Here is a 13,286-nt window from a genome sequence, read left to right as displayed (position 1 = left end):
GCATGCCCCAGAAGAGAAGCCCCTCTCATCATAATCTTCCTGAAAGACAAAATCTAATGTAAATTAGCCTCCAGGAGTTTCAGGCAGGGAAAGAGCAACTTTCTAAAAGTCCCTTTCCCTTAATGTTTGATTTTTTAATACATACACAGTCTTTGCATTATTTTTCTAGTGAGCCCTTAGTCTGAAATAGCAAAGTTAATGTAATATTGCTTCCTGTGTTTCTCTAATGACCAACCAGCGTTGTTAAGGTGTGAATTGCTTTTGGGGACCAGTCACTGTAAGAACATGTTGATTTTAATTTCTATGTACCCTGCCTTTTGTGCTACAATGCATACTTATAGGTGACATTCTTATATTTAAAGGATAGGTTTTCTCCCCTCAAAAGGATTAATTTTGATGGGTTTGCAGTTTTAAACTTGCAGCAGCCAGGCTTCTATGGTAGGACTTGAGTCATGTTTGTGCTGTCACAGAAGTGGATGGGTGGCGCATTATCAATAGGGGACATTTCAATGTTCATGTCATGGGTCTACGTTAGGCACTATATATCACGGCTTATGAGAAAGTTAAATATGCCAGTTATGGCTTTAGGCAAGTTTGACCTGTTTTAGTGGTCAGAGAACATGCATTGAGGCCCGGTCAATAAAATAGCAGATGCATCAGCTCACAAAAATGGGAGTGGCCAGTGAAGAGGGGCATTTTCTCACACTAACCATGAGTCTTATGATGCATGCATCCTTGTATGCATCCTTGTAGATGTGTTCTTGTTAATCATGAGACATATGTGTGCGTCCTTGTGCATCTGCTAAAGAATCACCACGTAGGATGTTTTTGCTAATATCAATTTTGGCAGTGCTGCTATTGGCAGAAGCACATCACGCTATATTTACTATGGCAATGCCTTCAAATCATCATTGGCTATATAACCTTGACACTCCTCCTAGCAGCAACAGGTTTCAGGCAGTAGTTCTTCTCAGAGCTAAAACAGCTGAGGTGAGTTGTATCTACCAAACCTTTATTTTTTACATGTTTTTTTTGCTTACTAGAGCAGCTTTACTGTCTTCAATTCAATGGTTTATTCAGTCTTGAACAACTGTCTCTTAACTTTATGTAATGTCAGTAAGGAAAACAAAATAAATCATAGCATATATTTAAACAGATAATGTATAAACGGCGCGTACCTCATTAGTCTCTGCACTTACTGTCAACTGTGACACTACTGCATCTGTGTACCTGTATACTAGTCTAACATGTGGTAATTTGTATCGTGTGCATTTAGAGGAATATGTAGGTTTCTCTTATCTTTAGAAATATCAGTCCATTTTGACACAGTATTTTCTGTTGCTGGAAACAAAACATCTCCATTTGTTCTTGCTTTAAAAAAAATAAATCTTAAGAGATCTCTCATTTATTAAATATTACAGCTATCAAGTAATAACTAACACAGTCCACAAAGGCAAAGTTGATGCATCATTCACAGTGAAACCAGGAAACGTTTCACGCGCCATATCACAGGACTCGGGTTGTGAAAGTAATAAGATGTGACAATTAGGAACTGGGGCAATGGGAGGGTGGAAAGGATGAGAATAGCAGGTCCTTGATAAAATCGCATCTGGACATTGCATTGGGTATAGATCAATACACCATCGAACAGGTCAAACAGCCTAGAACAAAATAAACCTTCAACACCTCAGAACCAGACACCTGAAATGTCTAATCACGGGAGACTATGGTGATTTTTATTGGGCTCAAGTGAAATTGTAAAATGTAGCTTCAAATGTATTGTGAAATTTTATGAAAACACTTTGAAAATTTCATGAAATTGTGAAATTGTTTAAAACGTCTGCAAAAAATTCTAGTGGAATAAGTAGCATTTGACATGGTGCTGATTTTTGGCAGAATATTTTGCTAAAATAAGTAGCTAGCAGTTTGAATTTTCAGGAAGGTTTTCCTTCAAAAGCCAGAGAATGCTGACAGTCAGACAGGTAAAACAGAAAATGTTTTAACTCATGAAAAAGAAACTGATTAATTTTATACCAGCAAACCAACATTATTATAATTGTGTTCATCCGTGGTTTGAAAGTGGCATTAAAACCATTCTAATGCAAGAGGAAATATACAGAACCTGATGAACAGTTAAGTGAAAATACGCGAAGAATGCATTGAGTGAGTGAGAGAATGAGTGAGTAAGTAATTCACTGATTTTTCAAGTCTGTTTATTGAAATTACCACTTGACCTAAATATTGACCTGATCAATGATGTCTGAAACTAGACACCCGGGGCCAGGTTTAAGAAAGTGTTACTCAACGCAGCAACTATAAATGCTACGTTACGTTGTGTGAGTGGGAGGGAGCAAGAATGCATTATATCTAAAGAGATATGGCACTCTCCTCCACTGTCCCTAGCACTGCTCGCACAGAATTTTGGTGCTGAGCGCAATACACACCGCTTTGCACCATAGTGCAAGGTTGTGATCTTGACTCCATCATAGGCTTTGTACTGGAAGTGTTTGATTCCAGCACAAAGTACTATGCTTAGACTAACTTTTAAAACTTTTTCTACATTGTGTGTGTACTGTACGATGCAGCAGACAAGCAGATTCGAAAAATAAAGAAGAAATTAAAACATTTCGTCTTTTAACTTCTGCTTTCAAGTGGTGTCTGTTTACTAATATTAGTAGATAGGGCTTTGTGTCAAAAATCATGGATGTTTGCATGGGAATGCCTATGTACAACCCATGGAACACCCCCTTGATACTAAGAAATGAAAAGCAGTGCTCTGCGCTGGTTTGCATTGATTTCAGACTACTTACCAGCGCAAACCATTTTTTGCACTGAAAGGAAAAGTACTTAAACCATTTTGTGCTGGTCTGAATCACTTTTTTGACAATATAATGTTAATACCTAAACGTGGTAAATATACCTTGGTATAAGAAAACATCACCTAATGAGATTGTGTTCCTAATCATAAACGGCTTTGCCTAATGTACAACAGACTCGCCTGAGCTTAAGAATCTCACCTGATGTAAAATGGTAGTATCTTGGTACCAAGAACTTTGTTTGATACAGGTTCATAGCCTTGTTTTCTCATAAATGTTCCAAAAATAAATTCAAAAGGTGTAAATAAAGTTTTTAGGTGCTCCGCGGGTGGCGTCTACCATCCAAGACGTCCTGTAAACATAAGAAAAGTGTGCTCCTAATGACCCATTAGTTGCTTCCCCATGGGCACTCAGAAATAGGTCCCTCTGTGATAAAAGTGAGGACTCCACACAGTTTATTAGAGTTATTCTCTCCTTTTTTTTATTGATTTGAATTGAAGTTCGTAAATTCTTATTTTTTCATCACGGAAATGCTTTTGCATTTAAATATTTTAATCATAAATTCAAAGTCTCGGATAATAGGAACAGAGACTGCTCTTTTCGTTGTAGCAACTTTGGCCGAGTCTGTTTTCCAGCTTCATCCGATGACACATAACACGTGATCACGGAGTTACTATCCAATCGCGTGCATTCTGTTTTCAAAACACGGAAACGCTGGGAGCGTTCCTCTCAAACTTCATTTACCGCGCTGGAGGTGAATGCATGACATAAGGTCAGTTTAGATAGATCCGTTATTTTTTAACGTAACATATAATGTACAAATCTGAATATGTGACATTTATCCTCGATCTTTTTATGTTTAGACTAGCGAAAGCGGCAAAGCGAAAAAGACATGTATGTCTTGTTCCTACATGTTCGGCACAAACCAATCGGTTATTTGTGTTTCACATACACCACACGGGCACTGTTTTAAGATTGAGTTCTGGCACAATGAAAGATCAACAAGGACTTGTAGACAAGCACTGATCCAGTGTCTTTGCCCAGACGACATACCGATTAACTCTGCCTTCTCAAAATTCTTAGCATTTGCATAGATAACTTGAACTTTTATAATATTAACTGTCATACCGTTCATATTTCTCTCTTCTATACTTTTAAACATATGAATTTACAAATTTAAAACAGTTTTATAATTCATGTGTACTATTTTAAAAAGTTTCATTTTTAAAATTATTTTCTTTTTATCGTATTATCATAATTGAAATGTTTATACTGTGCATTCATTCTTTGTAAAGATTTTAAATAATCAATCAATAAACATCATGAATCCCACTAGGAGACACGTGTGTTACACTATGGTTTGAATAGTTTGTATTAAGCAATTCAATTATGATAACGTTTTCTTTAACACATGATAGATATACGCTGATGTTATGATATTTCTGAATTAACAGTGATGCTCCCTGAGGAAGAGCTGTCTCTTGCCCGAAATGCATAGGAGCCAACAAAGCAACAATGTCAAAATAAAGAATAATGATGTATAAATGAAATGGAATGACAAATGAATTTCATTGAACAAGAATTTACGAACTTCTATTCAAATCAATAAAAAAAAGGAGAAAATAACTCTAATATACTGTGTGGAGTCCTCACTTTTATCACAGAGGAACCTATTTCTGAGTGCCCACGGGGATGCAACTAATGGGTCATTAGGAGCACACTTTACTTAAGTATCTTGGTACCCTCACATACACTTAATAAGGTCTGCTACCAAAGAGTGCATGTTGTATACAGAATGTTTGATTTCCTACCAACACAAAGCCAAAACCAGTTTGTATATAGATCCTGGTGGTAGTTGCCAGTAGCTAGTTATAGTTATGACCATATTTCCACAGGGAAGAGTTTTCTGACTTGCCCAAACATATTAGGGTGCAGTGAAGCAATCAGAGAGCTAAGAAACTAGTAATGACAAGTATCCAGCCCATGTACTCTCCATGACTCCCCTGTGCCCTTAGAATATCCAAGAATGGAGTTGATATTACAGGGTCATACCTGCTCATACACATATGTTCACACATGGGATACAGTGTAGCCTGCTTTACGGCTGAAAGGTCTGCTGTACGGGTGACTTACCAATACCTTATGCAGTGCATGATGGCATGGCATACAGGGCTGTGTGCCATTGTGACTTTTCAGTATTCTCTGCACCAAAACACCATCTTACAATGGCAGTTTGCATGGTCTTGGTGAGAGGTCCCTAGGAAGCACAACCTGTGCCGCAGCCCCAGGAGATCATCTTCAGTCCCAATGCCCTAGATACCAGTTGTACCATTTACAATGGACTTGTAGGGGTTGCTGGAGGTGTGCCAATTGTGGTATGGTTTTAGGGAAAGACCACTGCTACTGGGAGACTAGTTGGCAGTGGCCCAGTACACCTCAGTCAAAGTTGCATCAAAAACCAGGCAAAAAGTTTGGGGAGTTTGGGGAGTACACCCGCTCACTCACTCATGCAGCCCCTCACTCACCCTGTCACTCACACATACAGTCACTGACACAGACACTGACTTACGCTTGCAGTCACTCACACAGTCACTCACTAGCCCATAGAGGCAGTCATGCATTCATCTCACTCAACCGTACAGGTACTCACATAGTCACTCACACATCCATACTGCCATTTAAGCACTCACTATCTCACTCACATATACATCAACTCACTCACCCACTTGCTCATTCATAAACCCATTCATACACTCACTCACTCACTCATATAGTCTCCCACACACTAATATAGGTTCTCATCTACCCAGTCAGTCACTCATACAGCCAGTCACTCACCTATACAGACACTTACACATTTAATCAGTCACCCAAGCAGCCACTAAGACACAGTCACACACTTTATATATACACACATACATACAGCTTATCTTTTTTTTAACCATAAAGGGCTGTTCTGACAAGAACCTTTATTTCTTCTTTTTTTTCTGGAACTGTTTTTTTCTAACATTTGGTATTTTTTGTATGTTTTATCAAACAAAATAGCAACAATGGGGGGTCAACCCAAAAACACAAAAAACGTGGGAAAAAACTGGAACAAATAAATAAAAAATGAACAGGTATGTTGCCTTGCTGACTCGACCATGACATTGACAGATTGCTCACCAGCTGTAAGCATAGTGTTGCAGACATGGTTGTTGTCTCTCCACAGTTGGTGCAGCCCTGGATGTGGATGGCCCCTCTCCAGTATTTTTAGGCTGTTTCTCTTGAAAGGGTCTCATTCCGCAAGTTGCATTCCATAAACTTTGCAACTGTTTTAGATTCTGGGAAGGAATTGTAAAGAAAGCCCGGCAATACTTTGCCTTTCAGGGCTGGTCCTTCATCAACAAAATCTTCAAGACATTCCTCTTGCTCCTCTGGTTGCTGTGCCACCTCCTGCTGGTCTCTGCCTCCTGTTGCCATTTTGGATGTCAAAAAATGACAAAGAAATGCCCTAAGCAGAGTTATGCACTAGTAGTACAGGACAACTCGAACTCCAAAGAATGATTCAGATATCAATTGGAAGATGAAAGAAGAGAGAAATAGGCTGGAAGTACCTTTGATGATTAATGAAACTGTCTTCTCTAGTCAAATCTCTTTCTTACATAGTCACATTATATTCGCGAATGCGGACATCATCACAAATACTAGCATTGTCGAGAAGATATGTAATACAATTTAGAAGTGCTTTATATTAAAAATAATTAGAAACATTGAACAGCTCTTGTCAAACATTAATTACAATATATGTGCTTTACACTTTTTCAAAAACCAGTGTATTTTCCATGAAACAGGAACATACGTATCACAAGAATTGAATATGAATTTGGGACAAAGACATTTTTGAGAAAAAACAGTTGATAACCCATTGAAACAAATAACAAGGACTGACACAGAGAAATACATGTTCAATTCAGATAAATGAAACCTTGATGGGCCACACATAAACGTCCACTTGAGTTAAATGAAAATAGAGAGCAAAAACATTTCTTCTATTATTCCATATTGAAAAATGATCTGAAAGTGTTAGCTGGAGTGAATGCAAAGTAAATATATTGGAACAAAATCTGAACTTCAGTGTGTGGAATGCAGTCCTTAATGACATCTCCTTGGAACAGCAGAGTGCATGGTTCTCTCAATTAAATACACCAAGTATGGAAATCCCCAAATCATAGCACTCACTAACATACCCACCCACATATCCATAGCAGCTCTCACACTGCCACTCCCAGACACACACAGGCTCTGACACAACCAGTGACTCACCCACACAAGCACTCACACAGTCTCTTATAGATCCACTCATGCACTCATATACAACCTCACATAGCTACTGAGACACCAACACTCACAGTCCTCCATACACACTCATTCGCCCACAAAGGGCTTGGTTATAACTTTGGTCATGGGCTTTGTTTCTGATGTTCCAACAGCAGTGCCCTGAAAATGGGCACCGCAATGCGAATGACAAAAATAGTTCCTGCACAGCATGTACTGTAAATCCATGCTGTGCAGGAAATGGTGTGCATGATGTGCCCCCCTGTATGCACCCACAGGCCATTAGGCACCATGGAGACCTGTAGGGCCCCCTTTCTTTCGTCTCTGGCACAGTTTTCATGCCTATGGAACTGCCATGAAAACTGTGGTGGAGAGAAAGCTTGTAATATGCTTAGTGGGCATGCGCCGGTCTGGCCAAGCATATCACTGCCTCCTGACCACCGCAACACTGCCATGGAATGGTGGTTTCCTGGCAGCTGCAGTGGCGTTCTGGTGTGCCCTCTACCCAACTCATAATAGGGCAGTCGGGAGACCACTACCATCATGCCCCTATGCGCCAGACTCGTAATCGGGACTAAGCGACCCACACAGGTGCTCAAATATCCACTTCAAAACATTACAGGTTACATTTATGAAAATAATTCTTGAAAAACCTTAGAAATTCATTAAAATAAAGGTTACAGGGACGTTATAGTTAGGCTCAGATTTCAAATGTACAAAAAAGTTAAATTTAGCAATTATTGTTCCCTGAACTAACTATACCTTATGCTCCCTCCAATGCACTGCTTATGACCTGGTCAGTGATATCACTGATGATATGTGTGTACAAAAAGGGGGAAAGGAGTCCTGCAGTACAGGAGAAAGGTGAGTTTACCACTCACAAAGTGGAGTGGTAGGTCCAGCCGAGGTGTTCGCCAATAGTGACAGTAACAAAATGTGGGACCAGGCTGTTCCTAAAAAAGGTGGGGTGTGTTAGGTCCGTATGGTTGTGGAGATGGCGTAGGAGACCGATGGAAACCTATGGATGGGCATCCAATATGTTGGATGTAATGGCCTCACACACCCTTGCAGGTGTCATGCTTCATCATCGGCAATGCTCCTCGTTGGGTCGGCGGTGCAATACCCAATGGGCAACACCTCTAAGAGGGGCTCTTTGGTGGAGATCTTTTATCCAACTGCCGTATGGGTGAAGTATGGATATGGGGCCAAGATTGTGTAGACATTATGGTGGCTTAAAATGGGGCAAAGGGTACCAGGATCAGGTTTATTTTAGTGGTCCCTTGCTCCAAATTAAAAGAGTTCTAGATTAGACTCGAAGGGAAATTATGTACCCTTGTGCGAGACTAGGCTAGTTTGTGTATGACTGGGTCGACATGTTTCTCGCTACTTGTCCACTGACTAGCGATTCTTCAGGACCAATATCAAAAATGAGTTTGAATCGTATAAACTATCTACAAAGTGTCTTTTCCTCCATCTTGGAATATGAATATTAAATGGAAAAGGAAGGTGTACCTGTGTTGCACTGTATTTTCCTAGATTGGGAGACAAAAGAAAGCAAATCACAACAGGTTTCACTCCACATACAATAGTACGGGACCTAACAGCACTCAGTGTAGCATGCCAGTGAAGGTGTCGCTAGCATGAGAGTTAAAAATGATAGTGTCATCCATAGTGAGCATAGTGAGTGGCATGCCCATGTGGGGAAACACAAATTAAAATTAACGTTCACAGCAGTATTCTCATTGTGTCACTGGATTCTTGGCACTCACCGATCTGTTCAATGGTGAGCTACAACGACAGCACCGGGTGGGTAGAACAACGGGTTAAACCTCTTTGCTTTCAGGGTAAGTATGGTAAACAAAGGGCAATAGTGATTTAAGGGCTTAATCAAACTATGCAAACTGGTCTCACGAGTTGACTAAAAACAGCATTACTCATAATCTTGCTCCCTATGTGAAGGGCGACTATCATTATAGCTGCTTCAATTAGTACAGATTCTAAATATCTCCTCTCTCTCTCTCTTACCATCTGATGTGTGGCTGGTACTTAGAAAGCCACACGTGTTAGAAAACGGCGACTCGCCGCAAAACCATGCGCATGTCAGGCACCTGTAGAAGGCAAGGAGTGTTGCTGGTTGCCTGAAAGCATGCCACAGATCGCTGGTGGTTCAAAAGGGGGTGGTGATGGACGGAGCATCTGAACCAATCAAACACTCACACCCAGTCAAAAGATCTGGGTTTAATCCATCACCATTCTTTAGCCCACTCTGCCACCCCAGTTCGGACATGGCTATATGCAAATCAGTCTGACCCTGTACCTCATGGGAACAGTCCAGCCCGAACTGCCAAGCTTATATAACATAGCAGCAAAAACGTACATGCCCCCAAATTTAATGGTGCTGGTAGAAGGAAGGGCTGCTATCGGTTGTACGGCATTTCCCGGACAATCGCATCTCCCTAGTCCCATAGGCAAAAAGTGGGTAGAAGCCTTGTGTGTCAACTTACTGCTGTTTAAACATAATTTTCCTGATGTTGCTCAAAAATAGCTCATGTACAACACACATGTATCAAGCTCACCCGCTTAGTTTAGTACAACATGCCTACGGGAGGTTCACGAGTCAAAACATGCTGTCTCTCTGACTCGTTCGTGTGAACCCAGCAAACTGTCACTCTCAATAAAGTTATCACACAGTCCATTCACTCTTTGTAAAGACCGCGATCGAGCAGCAAGCCTTGGCCTAAAGCGGGTACCAGCAACGTCAGGCTGATATGCTGGTCCCGCTCGACTGTACCTATACCAAGCACTTACTTGTATGTTCCCGTGCCTCCGTAGATGGACCTACCCCTCGCCGCCAGGTCCGGAAAGGTAATCCGGAGCCGGGCCGGTGTCCCATATCGGTGCGTGCAGTCACCTGACTGTGGGCGTGGTTGGAGGTTTGATAGGAGAGCAAGCCCGGAAGTGGAGTAAGCCTTCAATGGGGCGGCCATAATTGAGTGGTGTGTTTGTTCGTTATTCTGCGTGCAATTCTTGCCACAGAGCCCTTGCTTATCATTGAGTTGCTATCTTCATGTGTTTTAATTGTTTTATTTCACCCGGATTTATGGAAATAAACAGGGATTAAAACGGGAATAATAACCAAATATAAAGGAAGGTTGAGAAAACGCATATATGCGCATTAGTGAACTGTGGGCCAGGTTGAAGGTTAAGCAGGAGAGCAATCCCGGGAGTGGAGTGAGCTTCCAATGGGGCGGCCATTATTGAGTGGTGTATTAGCCATGATTCCGCCTGCAATTCATGCCACAGAGACCTCGCTTGTCAATAAGTTTGTTTCCTCATGTGTTTAAATTGTTTTATTTCGCCCAAATTTGAGAATATAAACGGGAATTAAAACAGGAATAAAAACCGAATGTTGAGTAAATGCATCTATGCACATTTGTGAACGGTTGCCGCTAGTACAAGGTAGTTTGCTAGATGTGTGTCAGCAACAAGACAGGTTAATGGAGGTTTAGAACAGCCAATCAGTAATAGTCAATGTTATCCAGGGCAGATTGTGTACCCATGGTCGTGCGGTTAAGCTGTGGTGGTTAAATAATCCACGACTGAGCTGGGAGTACATATTCATGATCTTTCTGTACATTCTAAATCGACATGGGGAGGAGTATTGGTGTGGCCAGTCTATGTTGATATGTTTGTACAAGGCTACGCAGTCGGTCATGTGTATGGTCGTTCTGGTCATTAAAGTGCACCTTAGGTAGACCTACAAGTGAGGACCTAGAAGGAACCCCAGGGTATGTCCTCATTGAGTCCCGCACTAACTGAGGACAAGCGGTGTATCCATCTTTGTTCTTTAAAGAACAAACTCTGTTTGATGGAGCGTGCATTTTCTTCTAGTATTAGCCACCTCATGGAGTCGGCACTGTGATTAAATTCCATGAAATATTTACACATTTTGGTATTGCTCTTTTTGCAATGAAAGTTGCTGCGGTGCTCAGCCATGCGTGTCTTGACTAGACGAGTGGTCATGCCCACATAGTATAGATCGCAAGGGCACAGTAGAAGATAGATGCATTTAGCGGTGTTGCAGTTTGTATGGCCTCGCTGCTCCCAAGAGAAAGTAGGGGTCAATTGAATTGACTTATATGTTGTTGTGAAAGGGCATACACTACATGACCCAGAGGGGTAATGTCCTTTGACTGGGGGTAAGTGCCACAGGGTAGATTGCGTCCCGGTTTGTGGTTTCTTAGGTCTGGTCTGTATCAATATGTCCTTGATATTCTTCGACCTCTTGAAGGCGAACCAGGGTAGTTCGAAATCGAGGCCCCCAGTATTTAAGAACTGCCAATGGCGTTTAAGAGCTTTCTTCACTGAGTTTGAGGCTGGTGTGAACGTGGTGACACATGTCATGGGTTCGCACATCTCAGGGTCCTGTACTCTTCTTTCCAATAGCCCACCTCTAGGTTATTCTGAGCTCTCTTTTTTGCTTTTGTTATCTCCCTATTGGGGTAGCCTCTGTCCAACAAATTCCTTGAGAGGATAGCGGACTGTGTTTTGTAATCAGCCAACCTGCTGCAATTACGCCTGACCCTCAGGAACTATCCGAAGGGCAGATTCTCCCGTAAAGCTTTGGGAAGATGGTTCGTGAAATGGAGCAAGCTGTTTCGGTCTGTTGCTTTCTTGAACATAGTAGTCTTGTGGCTGTATCTCAACGTCTTCTGTACTGTATCAGATATGTGTTCAATTTGTACTGTATGTTGCTTTAACACATATGCGGTGTTCATATGTGATTTATATTGAAGACCACTCGATTGCATCTATTTGTCAAATTTATCTTGACATATTTAAAATAAAACATCATTACTAATCAAAAGTTATTTTCTCATTATAATAAATTGTGACCTTACTAGCTTAAAGTGTGTTTCGCGCCAGGCATTCATTGTATGTTTTTGTAGGTCATTGCCTTTGGTAATGTCTCAATTACACTTATTTGCAACAGGAGTGTTGTATGTGGTAGCACACTGAACACTTTTTCTTATTACTCACCACACTTGTTAAGAGTTCTCAGTGCTGGTTGTATCTTTAGCTTAATGCTGGTTTTGTAATGGGTAACACTTCAGTAATTTGTTTATATTATTTCTTTTTCTAACCAGTCCCAGAAACCCTGGGGTAAGCGTTACAGTCAGTCCCCAGTTGTCCCTAGACTACAGGTTATGGACCACTGGATAAATGTCAGTTAATTACCATCCATACTGTTCTTCACACATGTTATTGGTCAAATGAGTTAATGTTTAAAGCTGTGTATGAACTTTAAAACCAATTTCAATCAACACTGGGACAGGTGATCAATTGAATAATGAAACTTTCTCTATTTGATTAAGATTCAGATTTCTTCCTGTGATCCACCAAAGCAGCAGAATTTCATGATGATGAAAATTCAGCTCTTCTTTCTTCTCCTCGTCCTTGGTGAGTGCACATAATTACTAAAACATCTAATGAGTTGTAAGGGTAAGCAGCATATTTTCTAAGATAAGGGTGTTTCAAGTCCTGAGAAAAAGATGAGGGTATGAAAGAGGATGAAAATGAGCTCTGTTTTTATTTACTCTATCATTTGTACACCTGTTTGATAGCAATTATTGGAATATGAAGGAGGTGATATATGTTACACTGGTGCTCATAGGTGTAGTAGATGTGCACATCTGCTTTTACCATTCTGAGCCCCTTTGGTATTACAGAATAGGCCACAGAACTCCAGGAGTGTACTGATGAGTGGATCAGGAGGTCCATCATTTATACCTGGTGTCAAACTTTGAGATGGGGGGATTCCCTATGCACGTGGTTCTTTAAAGTTCTTCCCTTCCTCTGTCAATGCTGAGTTGACAAGAGGCTAGTCTCAGGTTCCTTTGTGTGCTGGAGACGAATCTTTTGAACTGTAAATGGGGCAGGGCCCAGCCCCACCCCAAGCTATCCTGGCAAGACGGTCTTCTGGGCTGAAAAAAACAACAGAGCTGAGATATCTTTTTCTATAATTTCTCTTCTCTTTTTTTGAGACCTTTATTTTTTCATTAAGTCTGCTTTGTTGGGAGATGGGCAGGTTAAATGCAATAATTGTGTAAAGGATAATGAAATTGTAAATATGTCCGGAATGAGTCTGCATAA

At 40.9% G+C, this 13,286-nt stretch overlaps 1 protein-coding gene across 1 annotated transcript in view; it reads left to right on the top strand.

Annotated features, from left to right (window-relative positions):
• Window positions 1-894: 894 nt before the first annotated feature.
• The window catches only part of LOC144769630 (mucin-6-like), a 38,784-nt gene continuing 26,392 nt past the window's right edge, over window positions 895-13,286 (top strand). Inside the window, exons 1-2 of the mRNA XM_078653800.1 lie at window positions 895-990; window positions 12,509-12,593. Coding sequence (XP_078509926.1) covers window positions 895-990; window positions 12,509-12,593 — 181 coding nt within the window. The remainder of the gene's footprint in view (window positions 991-12,508; window positions 12,594-13,286) is intronic.

This window comes from Lissotriton helveticus, chromosome 7 (assembly GCF_964261635.1).
Source record: "Lissotriton helveticus chromosome 7, aLisHel1.1, whole genome shotgun sequence".
NCBI lineage: Eukaryota > Metazoa > Chordata > Amphibia > Caudata > Salamandridae > Lissotriton > Lissotriton helveticus.
Note: the sequence above shows the minus strand (reverse complement) of the source record. Positions and strands in the feature narration are given on the sequence as shown.